The sequence below is a fragment of the Arachis stenosperma genome, chromosome 1 (genome assembly GCF_014773155.1).
Source record: "Arachis stenosperma cultivar V10309 chromosome 1, arast.V10309.gnm1.PFL2, whole genome shotgun sequence".
NCBI lineage: Eukaryota > Viridiplantae > Streptophyta > Magnoliopsida > Fabales > Fabaceae > Arachis > Arachis stenosperma.
In genome coordinates, this window is record NC_080377.1 from 134,112,263 (window position 1) to 134,132,685 (window position 20,423).

Sequence of the window (20,423 nt, forward strand, 5' to 3'; positions counted from 1 at the left end):
AGAACAAAGAGTATTGTCACCACATCAATATAATTAAACTAAATTCAAGGATAAATTCGAAATTCATGTACTTCTTGTTCTTTTGAATTAAAACATTTTTCTTTTAAGAGAGGTGAAGGACTAATGGATTTTATTCATAGCTTTAAGGCATGGTTACACACTAATGATCATGAAATAGAGACACAAAACATAGATAAACATAGTATTAAAAACCGAAAACAGAAAGAGATAAAGAACAAGGAATGAATCCACCTTAGTGGCGTCTTCTTCTTGAAGGACCAATGATGTTCTTCAACTCTTCTATGTCCCTTCCTTGCCTTTGTTGCTCCTCCCTCATTGCTCTTTGATCTTCTCTTATTTCTTGGAGAATGATGGAGTGCTCATGATGTTCCACCCTTAGTTGTTCAACATTATGACTCAAATCCTCTAAGGAGGTGTTGAGTTGCTCCCAATAGTTGTTGGGAGGAAAGTGCATTCCTTGAGGCATTTGTTGATGATGCACTTCCTCATGTTCTTCTTGGAGGCCGTGAGGAGCTTCCCTTGTTTGCTCCATCTTTTTCTTGGTAATGGGCTTGTCTTCTTCAATGGAGACATCTCCTTCTATGATAACTTCAGCTGAGTAACATAGATGGCATATAAGGTGGGGGAAGGCTAACCGTGCCATGTATGAAGGCTTGTCAGCTATTTTGTAGAGTTCATTGGAGATGACTTCATGAACCTCTACTTCTTCACCAATCATGATGCTATGAACCATGATGGCCCGATCCACAGTAACTTCAGATCGGTTGCTTGTAGGGATGATGGATCTTTGAATGAACTCCAACCATCCTCTAGCTACAGGCTTGAGGTCCAGTCTTCTTAGTTGGACTGGCTTGCCTTTGGAGTCTACTCTCCATTGGGCGCCTTCCACACATATGTCCGTAAGGACTTGGTCCAACCTTTGGTTAAAGTTGACCCTTCTTGTGTAGGGGTGTTCATCACCTTGCATCATAGGCAAATGAAACGCCAACCTCACATTCTCCGGACTAAAATCCAAGTATTTCCCCCTAACCATGGTGATATAGTTTTTCGGACTTGGGTTCATACCTTGGTCATGGTTTCTAGTGATCCATGCATTGGCATAGAACTCTTGAACCATTAAAATTCCAACTTGTTGTATGGGGTTGGCTATGACTTCCCAACCTCTTCTTTGAATTTCAAGTCGGATTTCCGGATACTCATTCTTCTTGAGTTTGAAAGGGACCTCATGGATCACTTTCTTCTTTGCCACAACATCATAGAAGTGGTCTTGGTGGCTCTTGGAGATGAATCTCTCCTTCTCCCATGACTCGGAAGTGGAAGCTTTTGCCTTCCCTTTTCCTTTTCTTGAGGAGACTCCGGTCTTGGGTGCCATTGATGGTGAATGAAAAACAAAAAGCTTAGGCTTTTTTACCACACCAAACTTAAAATTTGCTTGTCCCCAAGCAAAAGAAAAGAAGAGTAGAAGAAGAAGAAAATATGGTAGAGAGGGTTCGGCTATGTGGGAGAATGTGGGTTTGAGTTGTGTGGAAATGTAAAAGAAAAGAAGGGTATTTATAGGGAGAGGGGAGGGTATAGGTTCGGCCATATTGGGTGGGAAAGGGTGGGAAATTGAATTTGAAAGTAGTGGGGGTAGGTGGGGTGCATGGGGAAGAGGGGTTGATGTGAATGGTGAATGGGGAAGTTGGGAAGAGGAATTGAGGTGATTGGTGAAGGTTTTTGGGAAGTGTGACATTGAGAATGAGATTTGGATTAGGAGAGTGTGAATAGGATTAAAAGAAATGTGGTAGGTGGGGATCCTGTGGGGTCCACAGATCCTGAGGTGAAAAGAAATACCATTCCTTCATCATATAGGCATGTAACATGCCTTGATGCATCATTCTGGCGTTCAAACGCCCATTGATGCTAGTTCTGGGCGTTAAACGCCCATGTTATGCATGTTTCTGGCGTTGAACGCCAGTTTCATGCTTGTTTCTGGCGTTCAGGGCCAGATTGTCCTCTGTGTGCGCATCCTGGCGTTAAACGCCAGGTTGTTGCTTGTTTTGGGCGTTCAGCGCCAGAATGGTGCTCTGTTCTGGCGTTGAACGCCAGAAAGATGCTCCTTCTGGGCGTTGAACGCCAGCCCGTGCGTCCTCCAGGGTGAAAAATTTTTTTCTTCTGTTTTTGACTCTGTTTTTAATTTTTTTGATTTTTTCGTGACTCCTCATGATCATGTACCTAATAAAACACAAAAATAACAAAGAAACAAAATAAAATAAAATTAGATGAATAAAATTGGGTTGCCTCCCAACAAGCGCTTCTTTAATGTCAATAGCTTGACAGTGGCTCTCATGGAGCCACAAGGTGATCAGGTCAATTTAAGTGTGGTATTCCCAACACCAAACTTAGAGTTTGGATATGGGGTTTGGACACCAAACTTAGAGTTTGGTTGTGGCCTCACAACACCAAACTTAGAGTTTGACTGTGTGGGCTCTTCTTGACTCTGAACTGAGAGAAGCTCTTCATGCTTGCTCTCTTTTGTCACAGAGGGATAGCCATGTGCTTGAAACACAAGATATTCTCCATTCAATTGAAGGACTAATTCACCTCTGTTGACATCTATCACAGCTCCTGCTGTGGCTAGGAAAGGTCTTCCTAGGATGATGCATTCATCATCTTCCTTCCTAGTGTCTAGGATTATGAAATCAGTAGGGATGTAAAGGCCTTCAACCTTTACTAGCACGTCCTCTACTAACCCATAAGCTTGTCTCACTGACTTGTCTGCCAGTTGTAATGAGAACAAGGCAGGTTGTACCTCAATGATTCCCAGCTTCTCCATTACAGAGAGTGGCATAAGATTTATCCCTGACCCCAGATCACATAGAGCTTTTTCAAAGCTCATGGTGCCAATGGTACAAGGTATTAAGAACTTGCCAGGATCTTGTTTCTTTTGAGGTAGAGTTTTCTGAATCCAAGTATCTAGTTCACTAATGAGCAAGGGAGGTTTACTTTCCCAAGTCTCATTACCAAACAGCTTGGCATTCAGCTTCATGATAGCTCCCAAATATAGAGCAGCTTGCTCTCCAGTCACATCTTCATCCTCTTCTGAGGATGAATAGTCTTCAGAGCTCATGAATGGCAGAAGGAGGTTTAATGGAATCTCTATGGTCTCTAGATGAGCCTCAGATTCCTTTGGATCCTTAATAGGAAACTCCTTCTTGCTTAAGGGACGTCCCAGGAGGTCTTCCTCATTAGGATTTTCGTCCTCCTCCTCCCTAGTGCATTCGGCCTCTTTGATTAAATCAATGGCCTTGCACTCTCCTTTTGGATTTTCTTCAGTATTGCTTGGGAGAGTACTGGGAGGGGTTTCAATAACTTTCTTACTCAGCTGGCCCACTTGTGCTTCCAGATTTCTGATGGAAGATCTGGTTTCATTCATGAAACTGAAAGTGGCCTTTGACAGATCAGAGACTATATTGGCTAAATTAGAATTATTTTGTTCAGAGTTCTCTGTCTGTTGCTGAGAAGATGATGGATATGGCTTACTATTATTCAGCCTTGCACGTCCACCATTGTTAAAACCTTGATGGGGTTTTTGTTGATCCTTCCAGGAGAAATTTGGATGATTTCTCCATGATGAGTTATAGGTGTTTCCATAAGGTTCACCTAAGTAATTAACCTCTGCCATGGCAGGGTTCTCAGGATCATAAGCTTCTTCAGAAGCTGCCTCTCTAGTACTGTTGGATGCATGTTGCAATCCATTCAGATTTTGAGAGATCATGTTGACCTGTTGAGTCAACACTTTGTTCTGAGCCAATATGGCATTCAGAGCATCAATTTCAAGAACTCCTTTCTTCTGAGGTATGCCATTGTTGACCGAATTCCTCTCAGAAGTGTACATGAACTGGTTGTTTGCAACCATGTCAATGAGTTCTTGAGCCTCTTCAGGCGTTTTCTTCAGGTGAATAGATCCACCTGCAGAATGGTCCAATGACATTTTCAAAAATTCAGAGAGACCATAATAGAATATATCTAATATGGTCCATTCTGAAAACATGTCAGATGGACATCTTTTAATCAGCTGCTTGTATCTTTCCCAAGCTTCATAGAGGGATTCACCATCTTTTTGTTTGAAGGTTTGAACATCCACTCTCAGCTTGCTCAGCTTTTGAGGAGGAAAGAATTTGTCCAAGAATGCAGTGACAAGCTTATCCCATGAGTCCAGGCTATCCTTAGGTTGTGAATCCAACCATACTCTAGCTTTGTCTCTTACAGCAAAAGGGAAAAGCAAGAGTCTGTAGACTTCAGGATTAACTCCATTTGTCTTTACAGTGTCACAGATCTGCAAGAACTCAGTTAAAAACTGGTAAGGATCTTCAGATGGAAGTCCATAAAACTTGCAGTTTTGTTGCATTAAAGCAACTAGTTGAGGCTTAAGCTCAAAGTTATTGGCTCCAATGGCAGGAATGGAGATGCTTCTTCCATCAAACTTGGATGTTGGCTTAGTGAAGTCACCAAGCATTCTCCTTGCATCATTATTATTATTTTCGGCCATCACCTCTTGTGCTAGTGTTTCTGAAAGGTTGTTTCTGGATTGTTGTATTTTAGCTTCTCTTAATTTTCTCTTCAGAGTCCTTTCAGGTTCTGGATCAATTTCAACAAGAGTGCCTTTATCCCTGTTCCTGCTCATATGAAAGAGAAGAAAACAAGAAAAGAAGAGGAATCCTCTATGTCACAGTATAGAGATTCCTTTATGTTAGTAGAAAAAGAAAGGTGGTAGAAGAATGAAGAATGGGTTCGGATTTATGGATGAAGAGAGGTGAAGAGAAGTGTTAGTAATTAAATAATTAAATAGGATAAGAAAAGAGAAAAGAAAATTCGAAAATAATTTTTGAAAAGGGGTTAGTGATTTTCGAAAATTAGAGATAAAATGTAATTAAAATTAAAACATGAAACAATTAATTAATTAAAAAGAATTTTTGAAAAAGAGAGAGTTATTTTCGAAAATAGGAAAGAGAAAAGTAGTTAGGTGGTTTTGAAAAAGATAAGAAACAAACAAAAAGTTAGTTAGTTAATTGAAAAAGATTTGAAATCAAATTTGAAAAAGATAAGAAGATAGTAAGTTAGATAAGATATTTTGAAATCAAATTTTGAAAAAGATAAATTTCTGAAAAAGATAAGATAAAAGATAAGATAAATTTGAAAAAGATATTTGAAAAAGATTTAATTTTAAAAATTACTTAACTAACAAGAAACTACAAGATAAGCTTCTAGAATTTAAAGATTGAACCTTTCTTAACAAGAAAGTAACAAACTTCAAATTTTTGAACCAATCACATTAATTATTAGTGAATTTTCGAAAATTACATATAAAGATAAGAAAAAGATTTTGAAAATATTTTGAAAAAATTTTTGAAATTTTCGAAAATAAATAAAAAATTTTGAGAAAGATATGATTTTGAAAAAGATTTTGAAAAGATAAGATTTTTAAAATTGAAATTTTGACTTGACTTGTAAGAAACAACTAATTTTGAAAATTTTTGACCAAGTCAACCCAAAATTTCGAAAATTTGGAGGGAAATAAGGAAAAGATAATTTTTTGATTTTTGAATTTTTAAAGAAAAACACAAAAATGACCCAAAACATGAAAATTTTGGATCAAGACACAAGATGCATGCAAGAATGCTATGAATGTCAAGATGAACACCAAGAACACTTTGAAGATCATGATGAACATCAAGAACATGATTTTGAAAAATTTTTTATGCAAAAAAAATATGCAAGACACCAAACTTAGAAATCTTTAATGCATGGAAAACATGAATGCAAAAATGCACATGAAAAACAACAAACAACACAAAACAAGAAAACATCAAGATCAAACAAGAAGATTTATCAAGAACAACTTGAAGATCATGAAGAACACTATGAATGCATGAGATTTTCGAAAAAATGCAAGAAAAAATTTTTAAAGCATGCAATTGACACCAAACTTAAAAATTGACTCAAGACTCAAACAAGAAACACAAAATATTTTTGGTTTTTATGATTTTCTAATTTTTTTGTATTTTTATTAATTATTTTCGAAAATAAAGTTTTGAAAACACGAAAAATCAAAGAAAAATTTTGAAAAAGATTTTTGAAAAGAAAATTACCTAATCTGAGCAACAAGATGAACCGTCAGTTGTCCATACTCGAACAATCCCCGGCAACGGCGCCAAAAACTTGGTGGACGAAATTGTGATCACTTGTTATTTGATTTGACTTTTTGGTCTTGTATGATTTTACTCTTAGGGCACTGTTTATTTTCACAACTCCGTTCAACTAACCAGCAAGTGTACTGGGTCGTCCAAGTAATAACCTTACGTGAGTAAGGGTCGAATCCACAGAGATTGTTGGTATGAAGCAAGCTATGGTCACCTTGCAAATCTCAGTTAGGCGGATTGAACATTTGTAATAGTGATAATTGGATTGTTCTAATAAAAAGGAATAATAAAAGGGATAGAGATACTTATGCAGATTCATTGGTAGGAATTTCAGATAAGCGGAATGGAGATGCTGTAGAGCTCTCGGACGCCTGCTATCCCATTGCCTCTACTCAATCCTTCTTACTCCTCTCCATGGCAAGCTTTGTATAGGGGTTCACTATCAGCTGTGGCTACTTTCATTCCTCTCGGGGAAATAACCTGTACGGCTGTCACTCGCACAGCTAACCAGTCTGGAGGCATCACCCATGGTTGATAGCTACATCCCATCCTCGCAGTGAAAGCTAATGCACGCACTCTGTCACAGTACGGCCAATCACCAGTTGGTTCCTGCTCCTACTGGAATAGAATCCCTCTTTTGCGTTTGTCACTAACGCCCAGCAGGTTAAAGTTTGAAGCACGTCACAGTCATTCATGAACGGAATCCTACTCGGAATACCACAGACAAGGTGAGACTTTCCGGATTCCCAGGATCCTACTCGGAACACCACAGACAAGGTTGGACTTTCCGGATCCAGATGAATGCCGCCATCTATCTAGCTTATACCACGAAGATTCTGTTGGGGAATCTAAGAGATACACATTCAAGCTTGTGTTGCATGTAGAACGTAAGTGGTTGTCAATCACGCGCGCTCATAAGTGAGAATGATGATGAGAGTTATTAGCTCATCACATTCATCATGTTCTTGGGTACGAATGAATATCTTGGAATAAGAATAAAAGAGGAATTGAATAAAAGAAAATAGAACTTCATTAATCTTTGAGGTACAGCAGAGCTCCACACCCTTAATCTATGGTGTGCAGAAACTCCACCGTTGAAAATACATAAGTAAAAGAAGGTTCAGGCATGGCCGAATGGCCAGCCCTCTCCACGATCAAGTGACCGAATGATTAAAGAGTTTAAGGTGGTCAAAAGATGGTCAAAAGATGTCTAATACAATAGATAAATGTCCTATATATACTAGACTAGCTACTAGGGTTTACATGAGTAAGTAATTGATGCATAAATCCACTTCCGGGGCCCACTTGGTGTGTGTTTGGGCTGAGCTTGATCAATCCACGTGTAGAGGCATTTCTTGGCGTCAAACTTCAGGTTATGACGTGTTTTGGGCGTTTGACTCCGGATCATGACGTTTTTCTGGCGTTTTACTCCAGACAGCAGCATGAACTTGGCGTTTAACGCCAAGTTACGTCATCAATCTTCAAATAAAGTATGGACTATTATATATTGCTGGAAAGCCCTGGATGTCTACTTTCCAACGCCGTTGAGAGCGTGCCATTTGGAGTTCTGTAGCTCCAGAAAATCCATTTCGAGTGCAGGGAGGTCAGAATCCAACAGCATCAGCAGTCCTTTTGTCAGCCTTTTTCAGAGTTTTGCTCAAATCCCTCAATTTCAGTCAGAATTTACCTGAAATCACAGAAAAACACACAAACTCATAGTAAAGTCCAGAAATGTGAATTTAACATAAAAACTAAGGAAAACATCCCTAAAAGTAGCTCAAACTTACTAAAAACTATATAAAAACAATGCCAAAAAGCGTATAAATTATCCGCTCATCAGGGAGTCATTCTTCTACTACCGCTCTTGCTATCACCACTGATGGAACTTGCTATTGAAGAAGCATTACCTGTGTCGCTGGTGCGGGACCATTTCTGCCACTGTCTTGGACTTGCTCAGATCCATCGATGACACTACCGTGGCACTATTATGGTTCTGCTTCTTCTTCCCTCGAATATGTCTCGCGGCTATTTTTGTTCCTCTATTCTGATTTTGTTGATCCTCTACTTGGACTTTTCAGCACTATTCTTGTTGATTTCCAATCGATTCGAACCCATCATTTTTTCTGGTGCTGTGGTCTTTGTTGTTACAATGGAAAGTTAATGTTGATGCCACTATTGTAGTTGGGGTTGCTGCATTTTTAATTTCTGAGTTTTGACTAATTGAGGTAGGGGATGCTTATTTTACAAATTTGGAATGCTTTGAAAGTTTAGAAAAGACGTGTATTTGAGTTGATGAGTATTTTATGGCTTGATTATCTCTATTAAAGTTTGATTAATTAAATTTTAATAATTTATTATTATTTTTCGTAATTGAATGAAATTGATAACAAATTAAAAAGGAATTAATAGCTCCAACAATAAAATTAATTAGTAATAGTGCTCAAAGTCTTTTGGTGGATGAATTAGAATTTGGACAATTTTTTTTGTTTTCCTAATGTGTGAAAATTTAATAATTTAAAAATAAATTAAGATAAAAAATAAATACATTAATATTAGAAATTTGATTTGTATAATTGAAAAATTATTTGGTATTGGAAAGATTGAGAAGGGTTTGAGAGATGTTTGCTTTAGTTAAAATTCTTGAAGGGTGAAAAAAATCTGAGTTTTAGAAGAGGTTTTGTCAAAATTTTTGTAAGAATGAAAATGAAATTGAAAAGAATGATAAACAAATTTGTGTTGCCTAAATAAAAATATAAGATTTTGTCTTGGAGGCTAATTAAGTAATTTCCATAAAAGAATTATGTTTTGGAGCGTTTTAGCGAATTTAAAATAATAAAATTGATTATTTAAGGTTAAATAAAAAATGAGTTTGATGATCGTGTTAAACTATGAAATTGATTTATGAATTAACTTACTTGATTAACAACGAAAAGAATAAATAAGTAATTAAAGTTAACTTGAATAGAGATTTAATTAATTAAAAATTTTAAAAACTAATTAATTATCAACTCAAGAGTTGAAAATAGGAAGTGTGAAATGAGTTTTAAATGGAATTAAATATAAGAGTTGAGGAAAAGAGAGTTATTTAAAGAATATGATTACAAAGTTGTAGTTTTCAAGAGTTATAAGATAAATATTAAGGAGCTTTAGCTATATTCTAAAGTGAACTTGAGGATGACGAGAGTTTGGATTGTTACCCATAAAGTGAATAATTGAGCAATAATTGAATGAGATTGAATGAGGAAAATATGATGTATTTGAGTTAGTTTGAGGTAGGTTATAAAAAATTATGTTCTATCCGAGTTAGTTTGCAACCTTAACCTCGAATTTAGGGTAGTATTATTAGATACTTCAAACCCATAAACTGTATGTAACAGCTTAAGCTTAACCGGTGGATATTAAAACATGCGGAGTAGAAAGTAGAGTTGTGTTGATAATTTTAATGAGAATTATATTTGTTATGAGATTGATTATGAGAAATGAAACTTGATACGAGGCTTACAATAAAGTGAGAGCGATATGAGACTTATGATAAGAACTTTGGTTAAGTTGAGATATATGCAGTAACTTATGATTTATGATGATGATTGCATTATTGATGATACAATTGCTAATGATTATGATTATGATAATGGTTTTGGTTGATGATGGTATTAGCAAGGATGTGATTTTGTCTCGTTTGCATGATTATGATTGAAATGTGATTACTGATAGGCAAGGACGTGGATTTTGTCCTACTTACGTTACTAATGAGACACCTGCACCTAGTAAGAATGGTGGTTTTGTCCCGTCCTTATTCTTTTTTATCGTAAGGGAGGTCGGGCACAAAATCCTTCGATTAGCTAGCCCCCAAGAGAAGGTGACAGGGCACTTTTTCTACGAGACCAGTTTATATATGCATGAGATATTTTTCTTTTGGAAATGCACAATAGAAAGACGATATCTAGGTTAGCTACCGGATGTGTTGGGTTTGGCAATTTAACTGACACGTAAGCTCATGGCTAGTAGGACAGGTATACATCATATGCATTTGATTGAATTATTTGGGTGTATATTTTATTGTTGTGTTGTGCTTATGTAATTTATCTGATTATGTGATGTGTTATGTGCTTTATATATGTGCTTACTTGTGTGATTTGATTGTTTGACATGATTGTGATTGCTGGTGCATGGAGGTAATGGAGGTTGAGGCGGATTGAACTCAGTATTGTCCTTAGACTTTGGTTTATATGTTGAATGAATAGAAAAGAGAGATGGTAGTCTATTGGGTAAAAAATTCTAAGGTGTGTCTCTAAGCTCTGAAGAAAACATTTAAAGATTTATTTTGCTTTTCCAGCATGGTTAAGAAATATTAAGATATACAATTGTATATATGATTTAAAAATAAAAGAATAAAGAATTCAAGCTTTTATAAAGATAAATTTTTTTGAGATATGTGTTGACCAGGTGTATTTATTTCTATTACATTTGTGATATTCTCTCTTCCTACTGAGGACCGTGTGGTTTGATTCTCACCCTTCTATATCTCATATTTTTCAAGAAACAGATGAACGAAGCCTTCAAAAGAGTTTGTAGAGTATTGGGCGAGCTTTATTTGTTTTCTTAGATGTTCTATCGCCTTTGTTATTGTTATATCTTTTGAAAGAGGGATAGAAGTTGTAATTATATATATTTATATATTATTTATATAAACTATTGTAAATATGAAGTGTGGTTATGAATTATAATGTATTTATGTATATCAGTGTGATTTATTTTTAGAAGAAAATAAAGTGTATAAAAAATACATATCGATTTTTTTCAAAGAAAAGTCATTAAGAATTTCAGGTAAAGGCTTCTACTTATTATAGTTATATATAGATGAGTAGTCGTACTATCCTCGCTAGCAGAGTGGCGCAGCCGGAAGCGTGACATTTTGGTGGTGAGGGTGTTACACAATCTAAATGACCAGAGAAAAATTATATCAAGGTTAAGTCATAAAAGTTATTCTTCGATGGGTTAAAAACACAAAGATGATGCTGGTATTGGCATTTTAATTATATCTTCAGGTGATATTTCATCAAAATTTTTGTTTGATCTAAAGTATCCCTGTCCTAATAATTTGGTTGAATATGTAGCGTTAATACTAAGTTTAAAAATCTTGATTAACAAAGGAGCACAAGATGTTGAAATCTTAGGAGATTCCTTATTAGTGTTAAAATAGTTGTTGAAAGAGTTTAAATGTGCAAATGAAGTGTGGAAAAATATTTTTCGATGATATGAAAATTATTGGTACCATTTCGACAAGTATCCTTAACCCATGTCCCAAGGATGTTAAATGAAGAAGCAAATGAGTAGCTTAAATTATTTCAAAGTATAAAATCTCTCCCTATACTATGAAAAAATTGGCAAAGGTACAATAAATTCTTGTACCAATTAGAGAAAGAGAGGTAATGGTTATAAACAACTAGGATGATGATAATTGGAGAAAACCAATGCATAGGCTAATCGAAAATTAAAACTGCAGTCGATGAATTTTGTGATATTTGGAGATGAGTTGTACAAAAAGAGTATTGATGGGAATGTCATGAGATGCTTAAACAAATCTAAAGATTTGATTGTTCTTGGTGAAGTCCATGAAGAGATTTATTAGTGTGCTGTAATCGGGTTCCGAACAGATCGGGTGGATAGATGCAGGGGGGAGGACGCCTTGGCTTGAGTCGCACTGCTTGCGGGTTGTCGAGTAGCCGAGCTCTGGAGCACTTGGTCGTGGAGAGGTGTTGAGGGGGGGTGTCACCTGCAAAGACACTCCGACGCTCAAGTCAGCAATGTGCAGGCGAGCAGAATGATAGGGGAGAGGATGTGACGTACCTCGGGGGGAGAGCCATTCTTCCCCTTATATACATGTCAGTAGTGGGCCCCCAGAGAGGACAGGCCCATATCCCCAAGGACATTGTCCTGCAGCCGCGTGCCGGACCGTACAGGACGCGTGTCCGGGTCGGTTAAAGGGCGCGTGTCCGGGTCGGGTAGAACTTGGGTCGGGTCGACCCGTGCGGACCTTGGGCCAGGCCGTAACAGTGCCCCCACGCGCCAATGGTAGTCGTGGGGGCTACCAATGGCGCGTCGCCTCGCAACTCGTCTGGTCGGCCGCTCGTGGGGGGGACATGCCCCAGGCGCGCGTGTCCTTTGGTTGCTCAGCAACCGTTTCATCGCTTCGTTTCCTGCGTCGAGCATTAAATGCTCATAACGGGGTGGAAAAACCTTGTTTGAAAAGACAACCTTGCCCCCAGCCGTTTCGCGCTTCCTAGGGTGGTTTTTAAATGTTTGGTTTCGTACGTTCTGCTCTTTTTCACACTCCCTATTCCTCTCTTTCTTCGCCTCTGCTACGAGATTTCTGTGCATATTGTTGTGGTGCCTTGCGTTTTTACAGTTTCGCAACTTCATCTTCTTCTCATCAATTAAGGTAACTTTCGAATCATTCTCCCTTTTGTGCATTATTTTCGCATGCTTGTTGCTTGGTTTTGTTATGGTTGTGTGGCCTTCCAATGGCGGTTACTCGTGTTAGGGAGGGGGGAGCCATTCCAGGGTAGGATTTTTCCTGTCCGCCTCTAGTGTTTTGTCCTTAGTTGGGGAGTAGTGGTGTGCTTGAACTGAGCAACCGATCTACCGATCTCTTAGACTAACTGGATGATCCCCCCGTGTAGGTATGGCTCGCACGGTCTCCCGGGCTTCCGTTAACCCCGCGGCGTATGATCCGTATGCCTGGGTCGTTTCCGACGTGAAGGAATCACCCAATCAAATGGGCGAGGAGGAGCTCACCGAGTTCCGACAAGCCGGGTACCTATGTGGAGGGACTGACGAGGAGGCCAATTACGATGTCTTCGTCCCGGCTCCTCACGAACGATTGTACGAAATCAACTTCCAACCTCGCCAGGTCGCCGACTGGATCTGGTTCTATAAAGCCATGTTCACTCAAGTCGGAGTCCGTATACCGTTTTCTGCCTTTCAAATGGCGCTTTTGAATCGAATCTCCGTGTCACCGTCGCAGTTGCATCCGAACAGTTGGGCCTCAATCCGCTGTTTCGAGATGGTCTGTGAATATCTCGACCTGCCGGTGTCCGTGGATGTTTACCTCTTCTTCTTCACCCTCACAAACCCTTCCAAGGAGGGGAAACACAAAAAAGGGTTCATGTCCTTCCGGTCTGCCCAGGGTCGGAAGATTTTCGGGTTGTTCGAAGATTCTTACCATGGTTTCAAGGACAAATATTTTAAGGTCCGCCCTGTTAAAGGTCGTCATCCCTTTTGGTTGTCCTTGGAGGGGGTACGGCTCATCCCGACTTATTGGAGTTTCGGGGCGGGGTCCAATAGTTTTATTAAGGTAGCTTATAGGAGTATGTCGAAGGTGGATAAGCAAATTGCCGAGGTATTGATGGCGGTTTTTGGGAAGAACCCGGTAAATCCCCACCTCCTCATGGGTGACCGGGAATCCGGCCGTAATTATATTTGTGAGAAGCTCTTTACTTTGCCCTTTACCTTTTTTCCTTTTATTGATATTGTGTGGCGACTAACCGACTTTCCTTGCTTTCCTGCAGTGGATATGTCTGCGTCGGTTACAGGCCTTCCCGACTTGTTTCAAACCTTTTTGGGCGCTGATGACGAGGAGGGTGATGAGCAACCCGCTCCTGAGGGGTCTGCTGCTCCTCCGGAGGATCAGGATGCTCCCGAGCAGAAGGCCGCTACCGACGACATCGGCACCTCGGCCCAGGGTGCCGCGGTTGATGGTGGCACAGCAGTCCACGCCTCCCCTTTTCGCGAGGTGATCGAAACTGGAGGCTCTGTGCCTAATCCAGACGATGATGAAGAGGTGGAGGAGGTCCCCAAGCTTAAGAGGAAGAGGAAGATGTCCTCCAGTCCCGAGGGGGCTCTTACCGTTATGGAGAAGAACTTTGACGCTGGGAACTTTATTGATTCCCAGCTGATCCCTGGTACCGAGGAGCACTTCCAGGAGTCTTCCCTTGCCGGGCAAGCGAGGTGGATGTACCGTACCCTCCTGCGTGGCACCGTGATAGCCCGGAAGGCGGAGTTTGAGCTATCCGGGATGGAGTCCCTCCGTAGGAGGTTGGAAACTGCTGGCAAAGCAAATAATGAATTGAAAAGTGAAGTTGACACTCTCCGGGAGCAGCTGACCCAAACAAATGAGAAACTTGACGCCGCAGAGAAGAAGGCTACTGCTGCCGAGAAGAAAGCCGCCACGGCTGAAGAAAAGTTGAAAGAGTCTGGCGACACGGTTTCTCGTCTTGTGGAGCGTGAGATGACTTTGGAGAGTCAAGTCGGCGCGGCACAGAAACGGGTGGCCAAAATGGAGAGGGAAAAGCAAGCCGTGGAGGCCGAATTGGCGACGTGGAAAGCTAAGTATAAAGATGTCTTGAAGCAGGGGAAAGGTGCGATCCTGGCTACCGAGGACGCCCTCAAAGCTCAAATTAAAATCGTCGCCCCCGAATTCGACACATCGGCGATTGGTGTCCGCAAGGTTATTCAGGATGGCAAGGTTGTCGATGTTCCCAAGAAATGAGTTCTCTTTTTATAGTTTTAGCCGCTTTGTTTTGACTTGTAAACTATTTTGGTTTTAGCCGTTTTTGGCTTGTGGACAATTTGTTGTTTAGCCGTTTTATCTTGGCCCGTGATTAACGACTGCTTTAATCGTTTGCTCGTCTTGCCGTGATGAATTTCTCTTCGTTCATTTGGTTGTATTTTCATTTCTTTTAACCGTTTTTGGTTTATTGTCGTCACTTATATCAATGGCCCATGGCCTTTTGCGTAGTTGTTGCGATTGGGGTTGACGGGTTCCCGGGGTGATCAGTCCCGGGGACGTGCGTCGTCGTTGGACGCGGTGGTTTATCTGGAAAATTAAGTGACAAAATAGGAGAGAAAATTTGCACAAGTATATCTTATTCGGTAACCACATAAGGGACTTGAAAACTATTGTAAAGTTCAAACGACAAATTAACTACTTAGCTAGATTAGCCGGCATGTCGTTCTGTCCTCTAGGAGTAGAATCTTCTAAGGTTGTCCACGTTCCATGTCCTCGGGACCTCCTTGCCGTCAAGCTTTTCTAACTTAAAGGCCCCTTTCCCCATCACCTTTTTGACTCTGTAGGGGCCTTCCCAGTTTGCCGCTAGCTTGCCCTCTCCAGGGGTCGGCAGGCCGATATCATTTCGCCTTAAGACGAGGTCGTTTGGCTCGAACTCCCTTTTGAGCACTATGGTGTTGTAGCGTAGAGCCATTCTTTGCTTCAGCGCCGTTTCTGTCAAATGGGCCATTTCCCGAGCTTCATCTATCAGGTCCTTTTCCACGGTTTCCTCTACTCCTTTTAAAAGCAACCGCGGACTCAGTTCACTGATCTCTACGGGTATTACTGCATCCACCCCGTACGTTAGTCGGAAAGGGGTTTCCTTGGTGGAGGATTGCTCGGTTGTTCGGTAAGACCAGAGGACCGATGCTAGCTCGTCAGCCCAGGCACCCTTTTTGTTGTCCAGCCTCTTCTTTAGCCCTGAAAGGATAACCTTGTTGGCGGACTCTACCTGTCCGTTCGTCTGAGGGTGTTCTACCGAAGAGAACCTTTGCCTTATACCCAGGCCGTTGAGAAATTCTGTGAACTTTTTGTCAGTAAACTGTGTACCATTGTCCGAGATGACGACTTCCGGTATCCCGAATCGTGTTATCACCTGCCTCCACATGAATTTCCTGCAATTGGCCGAGGATATGCTAGCCAGTGGCTCGGCTTCTATCCATTTGGTATAGTAATCAATTGCCACTATGAGATATTTGACCTGCCCATGGCCGACCGGGAAGGGTCCTAAGAGGTCGACTCCCCACTGAGCGAATGCCCAGGAGGTCGTTAGCAAGCTTAGCTCTGAGGCCGGCGCCCTGGCAAAGTTGGCGTTCTGCTGGCACTTCACACACCTTTTGACAAACTCTTTGGAATCTGCCATCATCGACGGCCAGTAGTATCCAGCTCGGATTAATTTCCTCGCTAGGGCTTTGCCTCCGATGTGGTGCCCACAGCAGCCCTCATGGACTTCCCTGAGGACGTAGTCCGTCTGGTCGGGGCGCAGGCACTTCAGTAGGGGTTGGCTGAGCCCTTTCTTGAATAGCTGTCCTTGGATGACGGCGTATTTGGCCGCTTCTCTCCTTAACTTCGCCGCGTCCTTTTCATCGCCAGGGACTTGGCCGTGTTCTAGGAAGTGGATGATGGGGTCTAGCCATGAAGAACCTAGGCTCGTTACGTGCAGTGTGATTGCTGGCTCTCTTGTCATGCCTTGGATGAGAGATCGGTTGCTCTCCCCTGGCTTTGTGCTGGCCAACTTTGATAGGAGGTCTGCCCGTGTGTTTCTTTCTCTGGGTACATGATGAACCGTGATCTCTTCGAACTTTTGACTCAAGCTTTTAACCTTTTCCAAGTACTTTTGTAGCAAGGGGTCTTTGGTCTGGTAGCTACCGTTTACTTGGGAAGTGACGACTTGGGAATCGCTGCATATATCCAGCCTTCTCGCGCCGATCTCTGCCGCTAGGGCTAAGCCTCCTATGAGGGCTTCGTATTCCGCTTGGTTGTTCGAGATGGGAAACTCGAATCTAATCGACTGCTCGTATACGACCCCAATCGGGCTTTCCAGGATGATCCCGGCACCTCCAAAGGTCTGGTTGGAGGCTCCGTCCACATGGAGCGTCCACCGTGTTCCCATGTCTTTGCCTGGGTCTCCCGTTGCTTCAACTAAAAAATCCGCCATGGCTTGCGCCTTGATGGCTTGCCAGGGCTCGTACCGTATGTCATATTGGGAGAGTTCGATGGACCAAGTCATCATTCTTCCCGCCAGATCGGGTTTTTGGAGAACTTGCCGGATCCCTTGGTCCGTCCTGACGACAACTTGGTGACTTTGGAAGTACTGTTTTAACCTTCTCGAGGAAGTTAGGAGTGCTAAGGCTAGCTTCTCCAACTTGCTATATCTTAATTCTGCCCCTTGCAGGGCCCTGCTTATAAAATAGACTGGCTGTTGAGTTTTCCCGTCCTCCCGTACCAGGACTGCGGCCAGGGCTTCGCTTGTTATAGCGAGGTACAGGTATAGTGGTTCCCCGTCCTTTGGCTTCCCGAGAACGGGAGGTGCCGCCAGGATTTCCTTGAAGTGTTGGAAGGCTTCTTCACATGCGGGTGTCCACTCAAACGCCATCCCTTTCTTCATGAGGTTGAAAAATGGCAGGGCCTTTGTCGCCGAAGCCCCGAGATAGCGAAGTTAACCGTCCTGCCAACCTCTGGACGTCCTTGATGCAACCCGGGCTCTTCATCTGGATTATTGCCTGGCATTTCTCCGGGTTGGCTTCTACCCCTCTCTGAGTTATCATGAATCCCAGGAACTTGCCGGCTTCCATAGCGAAGGCGCACTTGAGGGGGTTCAGCCTCATACCGTGTTGACGAATGGACGCAAATACACTTGCCAGGTCGTTCAAGAGGTCGTCAGGTCGTGTTATTTTTGCCAGGATGTCGTCCACGTAAACTTCAACCGTTTTCCCTATGAGGTCGCGGAATATTCTGTTCATCAGCCTTTGATATGTTGCCCCCGCATTTTTCAAGCCGAATGGCATTACCTTATAGCAAAAGGTTCCTCCTGGCGTTATGAACGCCGTCTTGTCTTCGTCGGGACGGTGCATCGGTATCTGATTGTAACAGGAGTAGGCGTCCATGAAACTAAGATACCGGTATCCCGCCGCGGCGTCGACGAGTGCATCTATGTTGGGGAGGGGGAAGCAATCTTTGGGGCATGCTTTGTTAAGGTCTGAGTAGTCCACGCACATTCTCCACCTGCCGTTGTGCTTTCTCACCAATACCACATTCGAGAGCCATGTCGAGTAGTCCGCTTCTCGTATGAAGCCTGCTTCTAGGAGGCCGGCCGTTTGCTTGGCTACCTCCTCTGCTCTTTCCGCCGACATCTTTCCTCTTCGTTGAGCCACTGGGCGTGCTTCCGCTTTGACGGCTAGGTGATGTGAGATGATTTTTGGATCTATGCCTGGCATGTCGGCTGGTGTCCAGGCGAACAAGTCCCTGTTGGCCCTTATCATTTCAATCAAAGGCTCCTTCAGCTCACGTGGGAGGTTCTTGTTAACGAATGTAAACTTTTCCTCTTCGTCACCGATTCTAAACTTCTCGAGGTCCCCTTCCGGTTCTGGCCTCGGCTTGTCCTCTACTCTGGCATCAAGGTCGGCTAGGAACACGCCGGATGCTTCCTTGGACTTCTTCCTGAGGGAAAGGCTGGCGTTGTCACAAGCGACCGCCGTCTCGAGGTCTCCTCTTATGGTCCCTATGGATCCATCATCGGTGACGAACTTCATAACTAGCAGCTTGGTGTTGATTATGGCTTCAAAATCATTGATTGTTTTTCTTCCCAAGATGATGTTGTAGGCTGTGGAATCTCGGAGAATCACGAACTCGGCCATCGCCGATCTTCGTCCTTGGATCTGCCCCACCGAGATTGGTAGGGAAATGACTCCGTCCGGTTTGATGAAGTGGTCGCCTAACCCGATAACCCCGTGTTGGTGAGTCGTCAAGTCGGCGTCCTTTAGCCCTAGTGCGTCGAAAACGTTGCGGAACATGATATTTGAATCAGCTCCTGTATCGACAAGGATTCGTTTGACGAGGCCGGTTCCCACTCTGGCCGTTATGACCATGGGGGGGTTTCCGGGGCGTCGCTGAACCATTGGTCTTCCGGGCCGAAAGAAATGGACGGAGGTTTTTTAGAGCTTTGTACTGGCGGGGATGAGATCGCCAGAACCTTGGCATCTTTCTTGTGCGCCGACCGGGATTTTGGTGCAGCGTTTTTTGCCGTTACCACGTTTATCACAGTGAGGCCATGGTCTCTGTCTTCGGGTTCCTGTCGCCGCTTGGCCGAGCGCGTCTTTCCTTCCTCGTCTTGGTCGCGATAACGTCTTCTCGGCTCCCTGATGAGATGGGAGAACGCCGCTAGCTTTCCTTCCCTTATCGCCTGCTCTAGTGCATCCTTTAGGTCGAAACAGTCTTGCGTTTGATGGCCGTACCCCTTATGGTAATCACAATAAAGGTTCTTGTTTCCTCCTGTACGGTCCTTAAGTGGTCGAGGCTTCGGAAGAATTCCTTTCTCAGCTATTTGTTGATAAACTTCCACGATGGGGAGGGTGAGTGGAGTGTAGTTAGTGAATTTTCCGACTCGAGGGAACGACCTAGGTGCTTTGTTTGATGCCTCCTCCCTGGCCTTTTCTTTTGCTCTCTCACCGTCGCCACCGAACTGCCGAGCCTGGCCGTAACCGGACTGCCGCTTGTTGGCAGCCACGACTCGGCTGACTTCCTCGTCGTTTATGTACTCCTTGGCCACCGTCTGGATTTCGTGCATTGTCCAAACCGGCTTCGTGGTGAGGTGTTTTCGGAAGTTCTTGTTGAGGAGGCCGTTTGTCAGGCAGAGATTGGCCACCGAGTCGGTTAAGCCGTCGATTTCCAAACATTCATCGTTGAACCGATCTAGGTATCTCCTGGTCGGCTCTCCTTGTCTCTGGGTTACCCCCAGAAGGTTGATAGGATGCTTGGCCTTTGCTATTCGCGTTGTAAATTGGGCCAGGAATGCACGGCTGATGTCCGTGAAGTTGTAGATGGAACCTTGAGGGAGGCCGTTAAACCATCTGATCGCTGGTCCTGCTAGGGTTACCGGGAAGGCGCGGCACCTTACTTCGTCTCCTACTCCTTCTAGATTCATCCTGGCCTCAAAGGCCGTGAGGTGTTCTAGGGGATCTTGAGTTCCGTCGTACCTCATGTCCGTTGGCTTGTCGAAGTGTTTCGGCAGCCGGACCTCGAGGATAGATCGGTGGAACGGGGTGACGCCCATTATGACAGGTTGCCGTGTTCTTCCGTCTTCGCGACCTCTTGTCGCTCGATGGGTCGGTCTGCCGCGGGAGTAGATGATCGTATCATTTCGTCTCCTTCTCACGGGTGACTCCTCCCGCGAGCTTTCCGCTCCCGTCCTCAGGCGGCTTCGGTGGGAGTCTTCCTCCTCGCTTCCAGGAGACGGGGTGTAGCTCGGGTCGGTAGACCGTCCCTCCCGCTCCCGGTCGGCAAGCTGTCGTTCTAGGTTCTGAACTCTGTGGCGTAGCTCCTGCATTATTATGGCGCTATCGTCGCCCGTTCCTCCGAATGGTCGTGTCCTCGTGTGTCGATGGGGGGACCTC

At 43.0% G+C, this 20,423-nt stretch overlaps 1 protein-coding gene across 1 annotated transcript; it reads right to left on the reverse strand.

Annotated features, from left to right (window-relative positions):
- Positions 1-15,226: 15,226 nt before the first annotated feature.
- On the reverse strand, positions 15,227-16,969 carry LOC130935331 (uncharacterized). Its single transcript, XM_057865035.1, has 2 exons — positions 16,013-16,969; positions 15,227-15,907 (listed from the first exon to the last, which is right to left on the reverse strand). Exons 1-2 carry the CDS (start codon positions 16,967-16,969, stop codon positions 15,227-15,229), a joined length of 1,638 nt encoding a protein of 545 aa, XP_057721018.1.
- Positions 16,970-20,423: the final 3,454 nt, after the last annotated feature.